At 48.8% G+C, this 19,016-nt stretch overlaps 1 protein-coding gene across 2 annotated transcripts in view; it reads right to left on the reverse strand.

Annotated features, from left to right (window-relative positions):
- The window catches only part of LCP2 (lymphocyte cytosolic protein 2), a 398,083-nt gene that overhangs the window by 155,083 nt on the left and 223,984 nt on the right, over positions 1–19,016 (reverse strand). For both annotated transcript variants that reach the window (XM_077473572.1, XM_077473571.1), the window contains one exon: positions 4,091–4,179. In XM_077473572.1, the coding sequence (XP_077329698.1) occupies positions 4,091–4,179 (89 nt within the window). The remainder of the gene's footprint in view (positions 1–4,090; positions 4,180–19,016) is intronic.

A 19,016-nucleotide genomic window follows, 5' to 3' on the forward strand; every position in this document is an offset into this window, starting at 1 on the left:
GAACATTGCCTCTTTCAACCATATCTTTCATTGAGCACCTTGCACTTTATTACGCACAGTATTTAGGTTCATAGCACAGCACTCTCTTCACTTTATATATTTTCTGGATCCTGATATTTCCTTCAGTGTTGCAGCATATTGTTAAAAAATGCACACATTTGGTAGCGCAGGAATATCATTGTAATATATAGTGCTCTGCATTTACTGGCCCGATTGGTCCCCGTGAAATAAGCAGCAGAGCAGGTGCTGTGTATCTCTCTCTCCTCCCCTGTCTACAGAGTCCCTTCTTGCTCTAGACACAGCAGCCACTACAGTGGGCATCAGAGTTGCTGTTAGAAATCATGGGGCTCCATACAGCCTACCTGATGGGGCCCCCTTTGACCCGCATCTTGTGCCACCCAATGGAGCATAGAATTTATATAGATTGTTTCCCTGAACCATTTTCCTATGGACATTTATATTTAGTTAAAATGCTGGCATCTAGTGACCTTTTGTGGTAATGCACTTGTTTTTTCTTACGTTCTTTTTCCCTGATGTTATGACACACTTCCTTTATATGTAATGCTCCAACCTTCTTCCTGTTATTGTACATCCTGTGTCATGGATGCAGCTACAAGTCACATGTAGCAGGGCACATGTATTCTTTATTGTAAGCTACAGACAATATCATCTTTTGACCGCATAAATACTACAACCTATTCATCTGTTTGTATCCTGTCATCTGCTGTAACATGATGTTCAGAATAAAGGCATCTTGTGGATGGAATCGGTATTTGGAGAGTTCAAACTATCTCATGAGGATTGTCCTCAGTGATTATATCTTATACAGGCCAGGTATAGAAGTCTCTCCACGAATAGTCGCTTCACAACAATCTGAGTCAGAATACATCTGCTGACGTGGTAAGTGACATGCTGCAGCTGCTGACAAGGGACATGGCAAGTGACAAGCTGCATCTGCTGATAAGTGATGTGGCAAGTGACAAGCTGCGTCTGTTGTCAAGTGACAGGCTGCAACTGCTGACAAGTGATGTGGCAAGTGACATGCTGCATCTGCTTACAAGTGACATGCATCTTCTGACAAGTGACATGGCAAGTGATAAGCTGTATCTGCTGACAAGTAACATGGCAAGTGACAAGCTGCATCTGCTGACAAGTGACATGCTGCATCTGCTGACAAGTGATGTGGCAAGTGGCATGCTGCATCTGCTGACAAGTGATGTGACAAGTGACACACTGCATCCACCGACAAGTGATGTGGCAAGTAACAAGCAGCAGCTGCTAACAAGTAATGTGGAAAGTGACAAGCTGCAGCTGCTGACAAGTGACGTGGCAAGTGACACACATCTGCTGACAAGTGACATGGCAAGTGACAAGCTGCATTCGCTGACAAGTGATGTGGCAAGTGACAAGCCCCTGTCTGAACCCCCCCCAACACCGTTGCCTCTGACTGAACCCCCCACCACATCTGCCTCTGACTGATTCCCCCTCCCCATAAATACTGCCTCTGACTGAACCCCCCCACCACCACTGCCGCCTCTGACTGAACCCCCACCCCCATCGCTGCCTCTGACTGAACCCCCCACCATCGCCGCCTCTGTCTGAACCCCCCTTACCACCACAGCTGCATTGGACGGAACCTCCCACCACCACCACCTCCACTGTTGCATGTAAATCTGACTTCCTGATAGCCTTAATTTTAGCTTTAATTGTCAGGATATTAAATAGTGGATGTGGGGGCCTTTTGGTGGGCATTATTTTTTCATTCATGGACCCTGGCAGCACAATATTTTGGGCCAGCCCTGGCTATACCTCTGGCCAATACTTTAGCTATACATCTGGTTTAGTATAAGCAAAGGATGAAGACTATATTACAAAAAAAGGTTAATTTATTAAATGTGCTCAATACTTATGTAGCACCCTGATTTTTAGGCAGGGTTCCTCCAAAATTTACCTGCCAGGTGTAGTTACCTTGGCTCATTGTTAGCCCTTGTACACACGGTCGGACATTCCGACCACAAAATTCAACGGATTTTGTCTGAAACTGGTGTTGCATACACATGGTTGGACAAAGTTGACGGAAAATCCGATAGTTCGGAACATGATGACGTTCGTTAGTTATGACGGGACTACGTCCAGGCTAGTAGCCAATAGCTTTGGTCTCGTAATTTGATCTGAGCATGCGTGGAACTTTGTCTGATCAGAATTCTCTACAAACGATCGGACAAAGTCGGATCGGATCATGTTGTCATTTTATATCGAGCTCTCAAACTTTGTTGATCGGACATTCCGACGGAAAAAGTCAGATGGAGCCCACACATGGTCGGATTATCCGACAACGCGGTCCGATAGGACATTTTCCGTTTGAATTTCCGACCGTGTGTACAAGGGCTAAGGGATCAATTGAGTTCACCTTAAGTCTGGAATTGCTGCACTTTTCTCTCTTCTGCCACTGAGAGGCTGGGTACTTGGTGACATTAGATAAGAGAATGGCAAAGCAAGGACAGATTAAGAGTATATGGGGTATCTCAGCCAATGGACAGAGGTTCTTAAATCCCTTGGCCTGCTGGGAGAACCTATATATTTAGGTGAAGTGAGGTGATCTGTGTTCTGTGCCACCCAGACGGCTGTCTGGATGGACGTTTGTTGTACTGCCCGGGCTGCTAGGCTGGAATTTGGGCCTATCCCGGGCACGTCTGGCTGTGAGACTGTCTGAGGGCCTATCCGGAAGCAAGAGAGCAGTGTAGGGTTGGGATTGCAGCTTGCAGTCCAACCAGAAGTGACGGTTCTGCCAGCCGGAGAACCTGTCATTGTCAGAGGTAGAGGGGAAGCTGCTGTGTACAGTGAGTAGCTGAAGCAAGTACCAGAGCAGTATTCTCACCACCTGAGGATGGTAAAGAATTGTGAAACTTCAGCAGGTGTCAAGCCAGGGACCCAGCCATCGGAGGTAACGCTTGTAGAGCAGCCTTGTGCGTCAAGCCAGGGACTGAGCAGGCCAGTGGGGTGAAGCTTGAGAAGTATCTGCAGTGCCAAGCTAGGGACCCAGCGGAGAAGCGGGGATGACGCTTGAGGAAGATACTTAAGTGAACATTGGAAGCGCTCGAGGGATTCGGTGGCAGTGAATCAGCAAGTCTAGTGACAAAGACTGGGATCTCAGTGGCTTGAGAAACTGCAAGAAGCGACTGTAGAGAAAGTAAAGGAGTTTGTTACAACTTGTGTTGGAAACTGTTCTAAGACTGTTGCTATAGGAGACAGCATTCCTACACGTGCAGATGCGGTATCTTGCTGGATACCTTTACCTGCATGGCTGTCTACCTGTAGAAGTCTCAGGGTCTGCCAAATTAATATTACATTACAATATTAACCCTCTCTCCCAAAGTTCTGTTCAAGAGAAATAAAATCTCTTTTCATTCAAGAAGTGTCTGGCGCCCATGAATCTATCTTGCATTACACCCACTATGCCCTACAACCCACTCTATAAAGAAGGATTTCAGCAGCTCTTAGCTCTGGAGGTTCTCATTAGACTAAAGGAGGCCTGGGATCTTGATACACTTAAAATCAAGATTACTACCTAGATAAGTCTCAGCAACACTACCAAATGGTATATTAGTTTTAAATCCTCCAGTTGAGCAGCCGGGAGTAGATAAAGGTAACCAAGAATGGAAGGGAAACAGAGCATTTTGTTTCTGTCCTGACTACAAGAGACAGAAGCATGAAATATACATGAACCTTGGTGAATATCAAGCATGTATAGAACAAGAATGGCAAATTTTAGTCAATGTTCTTTGAGCGGGTAAATACGTAGGAACATTTGGACAATAATTATGTTTTCTAAATATCACAAAATATTCAATAAGGATAATTGATGAAAAGGTGCACATGAACATCATATTCAATATTCAGTTTATTAATGCATTTATAAATATAATTCTATGTAATACATATGGCTTTATATATTCTACAATACGATGCTCTATATAAGACTTACTATATTATGCCTACATTAGTTATACACAAAAAAAAAAATCTATGTAAAAAAGGGACTCAACATATAGGCAGGTTTATATTTACAAAACAGATATGACCAACTTACAGTATTAACTCTTGTATGGTGTGTGGAAGATTCTGGTCGTAAAGGAGGGTCTGGTGGGTTTTTGAAAGAATTTCCTGGGATTGTCCGGTCTGAAATATCACAAATGTATATATTACAAAAAATGGCAAATTATATTCAGCTTTATATCCAAAAAACATCACATACATTATTTCTGCAAACAAAATTTTTAACGCATTTCTTTCAGTTCACCTATCTAAAATAATGCCGTGTACACAGGACCAGACTTTTCGACTAGGTCCGATGGACTTTTGGCGGAGTTCCGACGGACTTTCCGAATGAACGGACTTGGCCACACATAAGCATACCAAAGTCTGACGGATTCGAACATGATGACGTACGACCGGACTAGAATAAGGAAGTTCATAGCCAGTAGCCAATAGCTGCCCTAGCATCGGTTTTCGTCCGTCGGACTAGTATACAGACGAACAGATTTTTCGACCGGACTCAAGTCCGTCTGAAAGATTTGAAACATGTTTTAAATCTAAATTCCATCAGATTTTTAGATAGCAAAGGTCCAATGAAGCCCACACACGATCGAATTGTCCGGCGGATTCGTTCCTTCGAAAAGTCCGGTCGTGTGTACGCGGCATAAGAAAAAGAATCAGCCAAATGCTTAAAGTGAAATTAAATTCTATCTGAGTACCACAAGCTAAAAATTATATTAAATTCATTTTTAATAATCAAAGCAAACTCACCCATCCATCCATGTCTACATGTTTTATTTTATTGAGAAATCACTTTGACAAACACCCAAGTAAGTAAGTAATTTGCGAAGTAAGCAAGTCATTTGTGTAGCATTTACTCTGAAATCTATCTGCCCTTAGCTCAGGCATTCAGTCAGCAGGGTGTGCTTAGCCCCTTTCCCCTCTCCTCCAGATGAAATAAAAATAAAATGCCCATAAGGACTAATGTGATGCATCATATAGTTTTAAACTTTAAACCAAGAAAATATAATATACTTTCCTATCTATTTACTAATGCTAGCACCATAAAGACTGATTGAAAGAGTTTAGTTCTACTTTAAAGCATTTGTCATGCCAAATAAATAAAAAACACATCTCTGCAATGCAGGCATCGCATACTAGCACACTATGAAATGCTTACCTTAGAACAAAGCCCTCCAGCTGTCACCACTGGCAGGGCTTCCATCTTCACCCGGTCTTTCTTCAGGGTTCACGTCCTCGGGCCATCTGATTGACTGAGCTGCGATGATGCCACTCCTAAGCATGCACGCGGAAGTCACGGTCACAGTGCTCTGAAGGGAGGGCACATGTATGCCGTCCCTTCAGAGAGCGTACGCCGGTGACATCACCAGCTGCATGCATCGTCAATAAACAGTGCAAGTTTAATAGATATTCACTGTACCTACAGGTAAGTCTTATCATAGGCTTACCTGTAGGTACAAGTGCTATCGCCTTTAATGCACATCCTGTGAATAAACGACATATCCCACAATCAGTGGGTCTCTGTCTAGTGCTCTTCAGTTGAGTGATATTCAGGGGCAGCCTATCTATTAAGGCACCGCCCCCCATCCATGCTTCCAGCCCCTTTTTAGGACACTGGATGATTTTTGAAACACCTGATTAGAGCCATAATAGCAAATTAATATATTGCTATTGTAACACTGATCCTCCACCTGGCCAATTGGCTGAAAGGACAAGCGATCCTATTGGACGCCTAGGAGAATGTGAGGAGACACACGGCAGAAGCAAGGTGGAGGAGAGGACACAGGAGATGTTGCTCCATGCCCGCTGCTCACCACCTAGATAGGGTAAGTGCCAGACCGACCAGCAGAGAGCGTGCGGGCGGGGGGGGAGGTGCTGCTGGCCTCTGGGGGGGGGCTGGTTGTTTGCCCCCCCAAAAGAAAAACCACCAGCCGCCACCAACCGAGAGATCACAAGGCAGTCTTTTATCATATTAGTTAGCATTCCCACATTTGTGATGCAACACAGAGCAAATGGTGAGGCATAAATTGTGATCCGGAACAAGAAGTTGCCTATTCCTTTAGCAAATAGGGATAAGTTGGGTGAATCACCTGCCCGCATTGTACTGTGGGTGAGTGGCCACTGTAAGCAAAGTGTTGTACTGGTATGTCACTGCCTAGTTTGTAGGCACTATAACTTTCACGCAAACCTATCAATATACACTTATTGCGATTATAATTTTTTTTGTAGCAGAATACATTTTGCCTAAAACTATTAAGAAATTTGATTTATAAAATGTTTTTATTGCACAGGTTTTATAGTAGAAAGTAAAGAATATATATATTTTTTTCAAAATAATTTGTCTTTTTTTGTTTATATCACCAAAATAAAAAACCCAGCGGGGTGATCCCATACCACCAAAAGAAATCTCTATTTGTGTGAAAGAAATTATATAAATTGGGTACAGTGTTGCATGACCACGCAATCGCCAGTTAAAGTAGCACAGTGACTTCCGGTTCCAGCGCCATGTTATAATGGAGTGAATTGCCCCTGAATTCCCTCAGCTCCCGCACTCCCGGCTCATCTGCCCACATATACCGCACCACAGCTACAGCCTCAGTGAGCGGCAGACACTGCTACAATCCAGAGGGGTGAATGGACCCTTTTGTGGAGCGCTCTGCTTACAAAGGCTCCTTGCAACCCGTCCCAGCCAGAGGCACCTGCAGTGGCTAAGATGGCGGCCACTTTTTTTTTTTGAAAGCCTGTGGCGTGCAAAACACACTCCAAAAAACTTCACCCGGTGCATAAAAAATGTGCACACACATAAAGAGTGACACAAAAAAGTGCAATGGGTACACAAGTCCTCTAAAATCAGAGGACCTTGTCCTGAATCCCCCGGGGCGTTAGGCTCCTGACAGGGACAAGGACACTTAAAACTTGGTCTTCCTGGCCGAAACCAGTCAGACCCCGTTCTTTGGAAGGTCTGCCGAAACAGACCCACCCAAATACTAGGTGAGGCTCCCCCGAAGGAAGACCCCAACCCTAAGGAAGAGGGTGAACTAAGCCAGAAGGCCATGTCCACCCCCTCACCAGACTTTCAGCACAGGCCCTAGAACCTGTGACCCTACTCATCACAGCAAACGTGAAAAGTGACAAAACAAGACGTGACACACTGAAAATAAATAAAAAGTGGGGAAGGGATAGTGGAGAGGAGAGTGAAAAGGTGGTCGTTGTGTGAAACAACGACCAGGCCCTCTGGCCAGGAATAAAAAATTCCTCTGGTCCCAGCCAAAAGGCCCGGCCCAAGAGGCAGGTGCTAAAAAAGCGTGTTATGGTGCAGTGACCTTGGTGCCCAAAATCAAAGTGACCCTCACTCACAGTGATTCTTAGGCACCCCCGGACTGCCACTCCAGGGGCACATACTCCATAGGCTTTCAAGACCGCCCTGACCCACGGTCCAGACCACAGCAGCCCCCACCCCGGACAGGAAGGCATGGAGATCAGGAAGCTTGGTGAGAGCCCTTTACCATCAGGCTCCACCGTCGCTCCCGTCACTCCTTCCTAATTACATTCAGGAAGTACTAACCGCTCCTCCCCCCCTGCATAGGGAGCAGCCGGTTTTCCCTACCGAAAAACTGCCCGGGGCTAGAACTACCCCAATCCAGACCAGAAGACCAGGTACCCGACCCTCTGGATCAGACCAGGCAGCACCCATCCTCACCAGGAGCATCCTTCCAGACGGCTCAGACTCGACCATGCATCGGCCCTCAGTTTACTGTCGGGCGGCACGACGTGGCCCCTACCGAAACCGTCCTTCCGGATGCAAATTACACCATCAGAGAGCGCCGCCCAAACCCTCTCTAATAGGGATGGAACAGCGCCTCCTTTGGCAACTGATAAGAACAGATACTACACTTGATCTTAGCCAAAAGGCTAATGTTGGTGTTATAGCTTTCACCTGGATGTTATAAGTTGCACTGAATAAATACAGCTGCTTAAAACTGTATCTCTTCATTTCAGGCTGCAAAGCAACAAAATGTGATTGGGGGTTATTCATTTGTATACCCACTGTATAAATACACAATTAAAAATCTGTCAAATTCACACCATTCCAGATCCTTCCAAGTCTCACAGCACTCTCACATGGCTGGAAATGCAGTTGCATTATCTCAAATTGCTAGATAGACACCAATAGCGTAATGTACTCATTCCTTATCAGGGTTGCCAACTGTTCGTAAATTTATGGACAGTTTGTAAATATCGGCTGATTTACAAGCTGACCATAAATGTCCATTATAGACATCGGCAGCTCACAGAAAAATGGGCTGTTGGCCGACTTTGGAACTGTGCATATGCCGTTCCAAAGCCAGATGAATATCATATGGCGATCTTCAGCATATCTGCGCAGTAGCATCTCCTGACATGCATGGTGAGTCAGGCACGCATTAAAAAAAAAAACCTTGGTTATGCGCCATTTCCCACCAGCCCCCATTTCCATCGCAGGAGCTTGGAGGGAAGGATGCATCTCCTGGCTAGGCTGCTCGGCCACTGCCTCTACCTCAGTACCTGGCTCTGCTGCACTCTCTGCTCTGCTGACTGAATCCTGGACTCTGACTGTGCCAGTCCACTGTGCCCCAAAGGCCCCAAATTAATTTGGTATGTTTGTGTGTGTCTGGGGGTCAATAATTCAAATACCAGAATTGTCAAACATAGATGGAGCAGCACTGTGGGGGCAAAAAAGAAATAATACATGGAGCAACACTACTGGGGGTAAAAAAAGGTTGATACAACATGCATGTACATGGAGCAGCACTGGGGGCAAAAAAAAAATGAATTCATGGCATACATGAATATTGGAGCAGCACTACTGGGAGGAAAAAAAATATATATGTATACATGTATTCTATTTATTTTTATTTTTTTGAGTGGAGTGAAGGAGTGAATTTAATTTGCATGCATGGCTGTATTCAGCCATGCATGCGTATATGGATTGGAACAGCACTACCAGGGCAACAAAAAGGGATATATGCATGCATATGAGCAGCACTACTGGGGCCAAACAAATAGGATTTTTGTGCTCACCGTAAAATCCTTTTCTCTGAAGTTCACAGACTGACACAGCTCCTTATTCTTGACTATCGGGTTGTTACACCACCTTCAGGAGAGGACTAGGCAGAACATGTTACACATGTACAAATAAACAGAACTCTCTAGTTCCACCCAAGGGGCAGTCCCTTCAGTAACAACCCCCCAGCCTGCTTCCTGCAGCTTCAGTACGTCAACAAGCAGTATAACGTAAATCAATAGGAGGGGAGGGTGCTGTGTCAGTCAGTGAACTTCAGAGAAAAGGATTTTACGGTGATTATAAAAATTCTATTTTCTCTATCGTTCACTGACTGACACAGCTCCTTATTCTTGACCATAGGGACATCCCCAAGCAGTGTCATAACAAGGGGTGGGAAACAGCATAAAAAAACTTCACCCACAACCAGAAGTGCTCCCTAATAGGGGAGTCACCACCTTATCTAGCCGCATCAGAACTTGCAGCCAACAATGCAACTGGCCAATGCCTGCATTATACTCAAAGGTAGGGATGAGCCGAACACCCCCCGGTTCGGTTCGCATCAGAACTTTCGAACGGGCCGCAAATTCGTACGAACGTTAGAAACCCCATTGAAGTATATGGGACTTCAACTATAACTTTGAAATAAAAAGTGCCAATTTTAATGGCTAATATGCAAGATATTGTCCTAAAAAGGGTTTGGGGACCTGGCTCCTGCCCCAGGGGACATGAGACAATGCCTAAAATGTTTTTAAAAATGGCTGTTTTGGCGGGAGCACTGATTTTAATGACGATTAAAGTGAAAAGAAAAAGTGAAATATTCCTTTAAATATCATGCCTGGGGGGTGTCTATAGTATGCCTGTGAAGTGCCACGTGTTTCCCATGTTTAGAACAGTCCCTGCACAAAATGACATTTAACGGAAAAAAGTCATTTCAAACTGCTTGCGTTTTTAATGTAATATCTGGTTCCGGCAATATGGATGAAAATCATTGAGAAAAATGCCATGGGTAGCCCCCCTGCCCATTACCAGCCCCTTTGGGTCTTGTACAGATATTAAGGGGAACCCCGTACCCATATTAAAAAAGGAAAGACGTGAGGCCCCCAGGCCCTATATACTCTGAACAGCAGTATACAGGCGGTGCAAACAAGACAGGGACTGTGTAGATTTGTTGTGTTAAGTAGAATCTGTGTGTAATTTTGAACTGGTACATTTTAAAGTGTAGCTCCAGTCAAAAAATCTATTTTTAAGCTTTTTGAAAAACATAGGCCGCGTACACACGGGCGGACTGTTCGCCCAACTTTGTCCGCTGAACAGTGTTTGGGCGGACAGTCCGCTCGTGTGTGGGCTTTCAGCGGACAGTTTCAGCGGACAGTTTGACGAACAAGGTTTTACGGAATTTCCGAAAAACTGTCCGCTGAAACCTTGTTTCAGCGAACAGTCCGCTCGTGTGTAGGCTTGTTCGTCAAACTAAGTTCCGCGCATGCTCAGAAAGGATTTACACGCCGAAAGTTATAATGCAGTGTATAGGTTTTTCGTCCCGTCGTACGTGCCGTTCACGTCATCGCGCACGGTTTCAGCAAACTGTTCGTCCGTCGTGTGTGGCCATGTCCGTCCATGCTAATTTTGAGCGGACTGTTTGCCGAAACTGTTTGACGGACAAAGTTGGGCGAACAGTCCGCGCGTGTGTACGCGGCCATAGGGAAGGGTTATCACCCCTGTATAATTTGTTTTGCCGTCCGTCTTTTTTCATCTCACTTCCTGTTGTCTCCTTCCGTTTGCAAGTAGGAGACGTTTGTAAGTTGGATGTTTGAAAGTAGGGGCCTGCTCTATTTGCTCTGCAGAAATGGCGGAACAAGGTGTTGGTGTTGCCACAACATTGTAAGCCCTCAAAGTGACTCTGTGAACGATTATATCAAGAAATGTAATTACATGCCATTGTTGAACAGTGGTAGAAAAATTTACCTTTGGTGGTTGTGGTGCTGGTGCTGGTGCCACAACACTATAAGTCCTCACAGTTACTCTGGGTGGGCACAGGAAAGAGCCCTGCTGTGAAATATTATATCAAGAATTGTAATTACATGTCCCTGTTAAACAGGGGCTGAAAAAGTGGGCCTTAGGCACTGGTGCTGGTGCCACGACACTGCAACCTCTCCCATATACTCTAGTTGTAGTGCAGGAATGATCCCGGCTGCAAAGCATTGCATCAAAAATTGTAATTAAATGCCTCTGTTAACCAGGCTTTGCAGGGAGGCCATGCAGCGTAGGTTAGCAGAGGCATTCGGCCCGGAATCCTCTGGGTCTCTAAGGACAGCATGATCCGCAGCTACCTCCTCCCAGCCACGTACAAGTCCACGGGTTTTTCGGGACTGTAAATCATCCCTACAAGACTGCTGATGCTGAGTGCCAGCCTCCACCTCCATGCTGACACAATCATCCTCCTCCTCCTCCTCCTCCTCCTCCTCCTCGTCCTCGTCCTCTTCCTGTGTGATGGGTGGGACAGCAGGAACACTGTCTGGATAAAGGGGGCCTTGAGAGGTAAGGAAGTCCTCCTCTTCCTGCCTCTGTTCTGCCTCAAGTGCCCTGTCCATTATTCCACGCAGCGTATGCTCCAACAGCTGGACAAGAGGTACAGTGTCACTGATGCATGCACTGTCACTGCTCACCATCCTTGTGGCCTCCTCAAACGGTGACAGGACAGTGCATGCATTCCTGATCATGCCCCACTGACGTGGTGAGAAAAAACCGAGCTCCCCTGACCCTGTCCTGGTGCCGTAGCCGCACAGGTACTCATTGATGGCCCTCTGCTGTGTGTGCAGCCGCTGCAGCATGGCCAACGTTGAGTTCCACCTGGTGGGCATGTCACATATAAGGCGGTTCTTGGGCAGGTTCAACTCCTTTTGGAGCTAAGCTAGCCGAGCATAGGCATTAAATAATCGGTGGAAATGCACAAAGACTTTCCTGGCCTGCTTCAGGACATCCTGTAAGCCCGGGTACCTGCCCAAGAACCGCTGCACCACCAGGTTAAGGATGTGAGCCACACAGGGCACATGGGTCAGTTGTCCCTGTCGGAGGGCAGAAAGGAGGTTGGTGCCATTGTCGCAAACCACCATTCCTGGCTTAAGCTGGCATGGCGTCAACCACCTCTCGGCCTGCCCCTGCAGAGCTGACAAAATATCTGCCCCAGTGTGGCTCCTGTCCCCCAAACCAGCGCAAGCACGGCATGGCATTGTTTTGCCTGGGTACTTGCGTAGCCCCTTGAACGCCTACGGAGCACCGCTAGTTCTGAGGACAGAGCACAGGAAGAGGCCATGGAGGAAGAAGAAGAGGAGGGGGTGGAGGAGAGAGGTGTGTCACAACCAGTAGTAGCATTTTGGAGGCATGGTGGCGGAACAACCTCCAACACTACTGCACCTTGTCCTGCATCCTTCCTAGCTGCCAGAAGAGTGACCCAATGGGCCGTGAAAGACAGGTAACGTTTGTGTCCATGCCTGCTGGACCATGAGTCACCAGTAATATGCACCTTACCGCTGACCGCCCTGTCCAGCGAGGCAAGGACATTGCCTTCCACATGCCGGTAGAGAGCCGGAATCACCTTCCGTGAGGAAAAGTGGCATTTGGGGACCTGCCACTGAGGAACCGCACATTGTACAAACTCACGGAAGGGGGGCGAGTCTACCAACTGAAAAGGCAACAGTTTAAGTGCTAGCAATTTAGCCAAGCTAGCATTCAACCGCTGGGCATGTGGATGGCCGGAGTGAACTTCTTTTGACGGTCCAGCAGCTGGGGCAGGGAAATTTGCCGGCTATAATCAGACGTGGGTGTACTGCTAGTAGATTGCCCGGAAGCACTTGGCTCTGACACACCTAATTCTACACCTTCATTCCTCTCAGAGTAGGTTTCAGAGAGGACTGAAGGTCTAGTGGGGTTGGAGATCCCAGCTGATGAGGAGCAAGAAGAGGTCCGCTTTGTTCTTTGGTGTGGGTCTTTGAGGTACGCTTGCCAAAGAGCTGCATGGCAGGTCAACATATGTCTGGTCAAGCATGTGGTGCCCAAGCGGCTGATGTTTTGGCCACGCGAGATACGCTTGAGACATATGCGCCCTGCACAGGCAGAGCTCTGCGGTGTGATTCAGTCGGTGTGCTGCCCCTAAGCTGGCCCCCGGAGGGCATCCTGCCTCGTTGGACATGTGCCTCCTCCTCCTCTCTCCTACCAGGCACCCACGTGGAGTCAGTGCCCTCATCATCCCCTCCCTCTTCATCGCTGGAGCAAACCTGGCAGTATGCTGCAGCTTGTGGAACATGACTGCCAGATTGCTGTCCTTCTTGAGCATCCCCTCTCTCTGCACTCACGCTACTGCCTTCCTCTAGCTGATTATCATCATCAGAGCCTACAAAACACTGGGCATCTTCCTGGAGCATGTACCCAACACTGTGCTCAAAGAGTTCAGGAGACTCCTCAGGAGGACGTGGTGGGTCTAGGGAAGGAGTCACTGATGATGACATTGAGAGGAGGGAAGACGATGTGTTGACAGCTGCTTTGCTAGTACCCTGAGCCTGGGTGAGAGAGGATGAGGAGGATGAAGAGGGCTTGGTCATCCACTCTTCCAAGTCTTCGGCATGGTGTGGCTCAACACGTCCAGCTGCCGAAAAGAAGGACAAGCGTGTCCCATGGCCACGTGCTGATGATGACGATGCACCGCGTCCACGACCAACACTGTTGTCTCTAGACACAGAGCCTGCTTGCCCTCTTTTATCAGCTCGCGCCTGTCTGCCTCTCCTTGTTGGCCTTCCAGACATGGTAATGGCCTGAAGGGAGATGGGAAAACCAGCAATTGGGTAGTGTATATTGTGCTGGAGGCACACAACACCCACTAACTTCTGCAGATGGCTCAATTAGAGAAGAGCTATATAGGTGGATATAATGGTGTATAGTGCGGTTAGGGCACGCAGTCAACACACACAATCTCCTACAACTGACTGCAAGCTCTATTACAGAAGAGCAATATAGCTAGCTATATAGGTGGATATAATGGTGTATAGTGCGCTCAGTGCATGCAGACAACACGCACAATCTCCTACAACTGACTGCAAGCTCTTTTACAGAAGAGCAATATAGCTAGCTATATAGGTGGATATAATGGTGTATAGTGCGGTCAGGGCACGCAGACAACACGCACAATCTCCTACAACTGACTACAAGCTCTATTACAGAAGAGCAATATAGCTAGCTATATAGGTGGATATAATGGTGTATAGTGCGGTCAGGGCACGCAGACAACACACACAATCTCCTACAACTGACTGCAAGCTCTATTACAGAAGAGCTATATAGCTAGCTATATAGGTGGATATAATGGTGTATACTGCGGTCAGGGCACGCAGACAACACCCACAAACTCCTGCAGATTGCTAACAGCTCAATTACAGAAGAGCAAGAACGCAAAATCGGCCGATAACGAACGGTGTATACTGTGTTGAAGGTACACAGAGAACACCCACTAAGGCCGCGTACACACGGGCGGACTGTTCGCCCAACTTTGTTTGTCAAACAGTTTCGGCAAACAGTCCGCTCAAAATTAGCATGGACGGACATGGCCACACACGGCACTTTTTTGAGCGGACTGTTTCAGCGAACTGTTTGCCAAACAGTTCGCTCAACTTTTGAAATGAACGGACTCGCCCACGTAAGGCGGAGGCAAATCCGCCCATTTCGAGCGCGTGTACAGGTAGGCGGGGCCCGCGAAGGAGACGTCGCGGGCTCCGCCGCCTGGAATGGACTTAAAGGGGAACCCCAACGCCGAAAAAAATCGGCGTGGGGGTTCCCCCAAAGTCCACAACAGACCCTTGTCCGAGCACGCTACCCGGCCGGCCAGGAAAGGGGGGCGAGCGAGCGCGCCCCCCCCTCCTGAGCCGTACCAGGCCGCGTGCCCTCAACATGGGGGGGTGCCTTGGGGAAGGGGGGGCCGCGCGGCCCCCCCACCCCAAAGCACCTTGTCCCCATGTTGATGAGGACAAGGGCCTCTTCCCGACAACCCTGGCCGTTGGTTGTCGGGGTCTGCGGGCGGGGGGCTTATCGGAATCCGGGAGCCCCCTTTAAGAAGGTGGCGGCTGGTGAAGTTTTTGGATGGGGGGGGGGCGCTAGACCCCGCCCATCATGACCCGCCCATCATTGTTGCCTCCTCCCACTTCTCATAAACCACGCCCCTTATGTAATCCACCTAATCCGTCCCCTGTATTCCACTTCCTTCCACCCATAGTGTCACGAGTATACAGCTCAGATCACAGGACAGAGTATACAGCCCCAGAATCACAGGGCAGATTATATATTTGGATAAAATATTGAAAATGTCAATGTTTAAACCAACTGTTAAAGAATGCAATAAAAGTACCACGAATCAGTGATTTTTTTTTTTACAACAGCAACGAAACTTTATTGTACAACAAACAACAAAAAGACTCAGGCTCGGTTCACACAGGGGCGACTCAGATCCGACTTCAGGTCGCCCCTAGTCGCCTCAGGTCAGGCAACATTTAAAAATCAATGTAAGTGAATGAGAGCCGTCTTAATGCACGCTACTGAAGTCGCTCCGACTTCAGAAAAGGTTCCTGTACTACTTCAATCCGACTTGTAGGCGACTGGTACCCATTGATTTCAATGGAGGTCACCTCCAAGTTGGATCTCCGTCTATACGGAGGCGACTCTGACAGAATTATCAGCTCTCAAGAGGGAACTCCACGCCAAATTTATGAAAAAAAATTGGCGTGGGTTCCCCCTCCGAGAGCATACCAGGCCCTTAGGTCTGGTATGGATTCTAAGGGGAACCCCCTACACCGAAAAAACGGCATGGGGTCCCCCCCAGATCCATACCAGACCCTTATCCGAGCATGCTACCCAGCCGGCCAGGAAAGGGGTGGGGGAGGAGCGAGCGACCCATGTGACATATACCATGTGACACCGCCCCATTGTCACTATATAAGTGACCGCACAGCGCGGCTCTGGCATTCCGGCCGGAGAGAGCGACGTGTCAACATCTCCTGGGGAAGAAGAAGAAGAACAAGAAGAAGAAGAAGAACGGAAGGCGGCGACGGCGACAGCGACAGCGGCGACAGAAGACCGGGCCACCGCCTGTAAAAGAGCTACAAGAAGGCGCGGTGGCCCGGCAGAAGAACCGAAGGCGGCGACAGAAGAACGGAAGGCAGCGGCGACAGAAGACCGGGCCACCGCCTGCAAAAGAGCTACAAGAAGGCGCGGTGGCCCGGCAGAAGAACCGAAGAGGGGGACAAGACCCCCGAAGTCGGGAGAAGAGGCCGGCGGCGAGGAAGAAAGCCGGGCTCCTCCGCTAGTAAAAGAGCTACACGAAGATAGCGGAGGAGTCCGGCGAGAAGACCCCCGAAGACGGAAGACCCCCGGAGCTGTGCAATAAAATATTTTTTCTCTGTGTTGTGTTTTTTTTTGTACTTTATTTTACAGGCGAATGGGTAGGGGTACATTGTACCCCATACTCATTCACATAGGGTGGGGGGCCGGTATCCGGGGGCCTCCTTCTTAAAGGGGGCTCCCGGATTCCGATAAGCCCCCCGCCCGCAGACCCCGACAACCAACGGCCAGGGTTGTCGGGAAGATGCCCTTGTCCTCATCAACATGGGGACAAGGTGCTTTGGGGTGGGGGGGCCGCGCGGCCCCCCCTTCCCCAAGGCACCCCCCCATGTTGAGGGCACGCGGCCTGGTACGGCTCAGGAGGGGAGGCGCGCTCGCTCGCCCCCCTTTCCTGGCCGGCCGGGTAGCGTGCTCGGACGAGGGTCTGTTGTGGACTTTGGGGGAACCCCCACGCCGATTTTTTTCGGCGTTGGGGTTCCCCTTTAAGCCCATTCCAGGCGGCGGAGCCCGCGACGTCTCCGTCGCGGGCCCCGCCTACCTCGAAATGAGCAGACTTTCCTCCGAGCGGGAACAGTTTGCTCATTTCGAAAGTAGCCTACACACGGGCGGACTGTTCGCTCAAACACAGTTTCAGCGGACAGTTTTTCGGAATTTCCGAAAGACTTTGTCCGTCAAACTGTCCGCTGAAAGCCCACACACGAGCGGACTGTCCGCCCAAACACTGTTCAGCGGACAAGGTTGGGCGAACAGTCCGCCCGTGTGTACGCGGCCTAACTCCTACAGACGCCAACACACTACACAAGGCCGCCACGCTGATGTCAGTATATATCAGCCGATGCACTTACATCCACTTTGTGGAATTTGGTAAAGGTGTGAACGGATGACCAAGTCGCCCCCTTACACACTTGAGCGACTGACGCTTGATGTCGGAAAGCCCAAGAGGTTCCAATTGCCCTGGTGGAATGGGCGGTGACAGGAAAGGGGGGCACCTGCCCCTTCAAGGCATACGCCTGGATCACAATCTGCCTGATCCACCTAGAAATGGTGGCCGACAAGACCCCCATACCTTTTTTCGGACCGGCTACCGAAACGAACCAAGAGTCTGACTTCCGAAAGGGAGTCATGTCAGACAAATACACCCTTAGGGCCCGGACCACGTCCAAGAAATGAAGGGCCATCTCCTTAGGATATGTCGGTTTAGGACACAGAGATGGTAACACAATGTCTTAATTGATGTGGCACGCCGAAACCACCTTCGGCAGAAAAGAAGGTTGCGGACGCAACACCACCTTATCCTCATGGATAACCAGATAAGGCGACTTGCAAAACAAGACTGCCAGTTTTGAAACCAGGACTCGCATGCAGAAGTGTAGCGACGACCACCTGCGGTTCATGAACAGTTTTACCACGGCTCTGAGAGTCTGCAGTTTGTCTGAAGGGAGAAACACTCTCGCTTCCCTGGAGTCCAGCAGTAAGCCTAGGTAATCCAAACGCTGAGTTGGTACAAGCACCGACTTCTTTAGGTTCAACAGCCACCCAAAATCTTGCAGGGTTTGCATGGTGATCGCCACATCCTCCTTTAATTCTGAGGTGGACGATGCTCTCAGGAGGAGATCGTATAGGTAACCTATGATTGCGATCCCGCGTTGTCACAACAACGCCAAAATTGGAGCCAATACCTTGGTAAAGACCGAGTCTGATGCCAAGCCAAAAGGGAGAGCCACAAACTGGTAGTGGGCATTCCCAGCTGGGAATCGCAGAAACCTCTGATGCCGGAGGCATATGGGTATGTGCAGGTATGCATCCTAGATGTCCAAAGACGCCAGGGAGACCCCTTGATGGAGTGCAGCGACTACTGAGCGAACTGATTCCATTCTGAACCTCTGTACTTTCACAAAGCAGTTGAGGGCTTTTAGGACCAAGATTGGACATACCCCTTCCTTTTTGGGGACTACAAACAGATTGGAGTAGAACCCCTGGAACATTTCTGACTCCGGAACAGGTACTACCACCCCGCGACTTAGCAGGTCCCTGACCACCTCCATGAGGGCCTCCTGGCTAGCCGGGAGTAAGAGTATGCTGGAGGGGTAAAATCTATTCGGTGGCCAAGAGAGGAACTCTATCTTGTAGCCAGAGGAAATCAGTTTGCAGACCCATTGGTCGGACAGACGAGATTCCCACCAGGCTGCAAACTCCCGAAGGCGACCCCCCACCCATGAGACAGGCGGGGGCAAACCTTCATGCGGCAGCACCTTTGCTCACAGGCCTGTTAGGCTTGCGGTTCCAGGGACGCTTTTGTCCCTCAGAGGTCGTCCTGTCGGGCTGGGGACATTTAGCCGAAGCCCCGGGCGGACGAAAAAGCTGTTTATGAGCGGAAAATGAGGGCCCTTGCCTTCAGCGTGGCTCCTTAGTCTTCTTGGTCTGTGGGAGTAAGGTACTCTTCCCACCTGTGGCATTCTTAATGATGTCATCCACAAGGCTCCAAAGAGCCGCTCACCAAGGAAGGGTAGATCCGTCAGGGCTTTTTTAGATGCCTGGT

The sequence above is a fragment of the Lithobates pipiens genome, unplaced genomic scaffold, assembly GCF_037356315.1.
Source record: "Lithobates pipiens isolate NorthernLeopardFrog02 unplaced genomic scaffold, aLitPip1_a1.2 Scaffold_8, whole genome shotgun sequence".
NCBI lineage: Eukaryota > Metazoa > Chordata > Amphibia > Anura > Ranidae > Lithobates > Lithobates pipiens.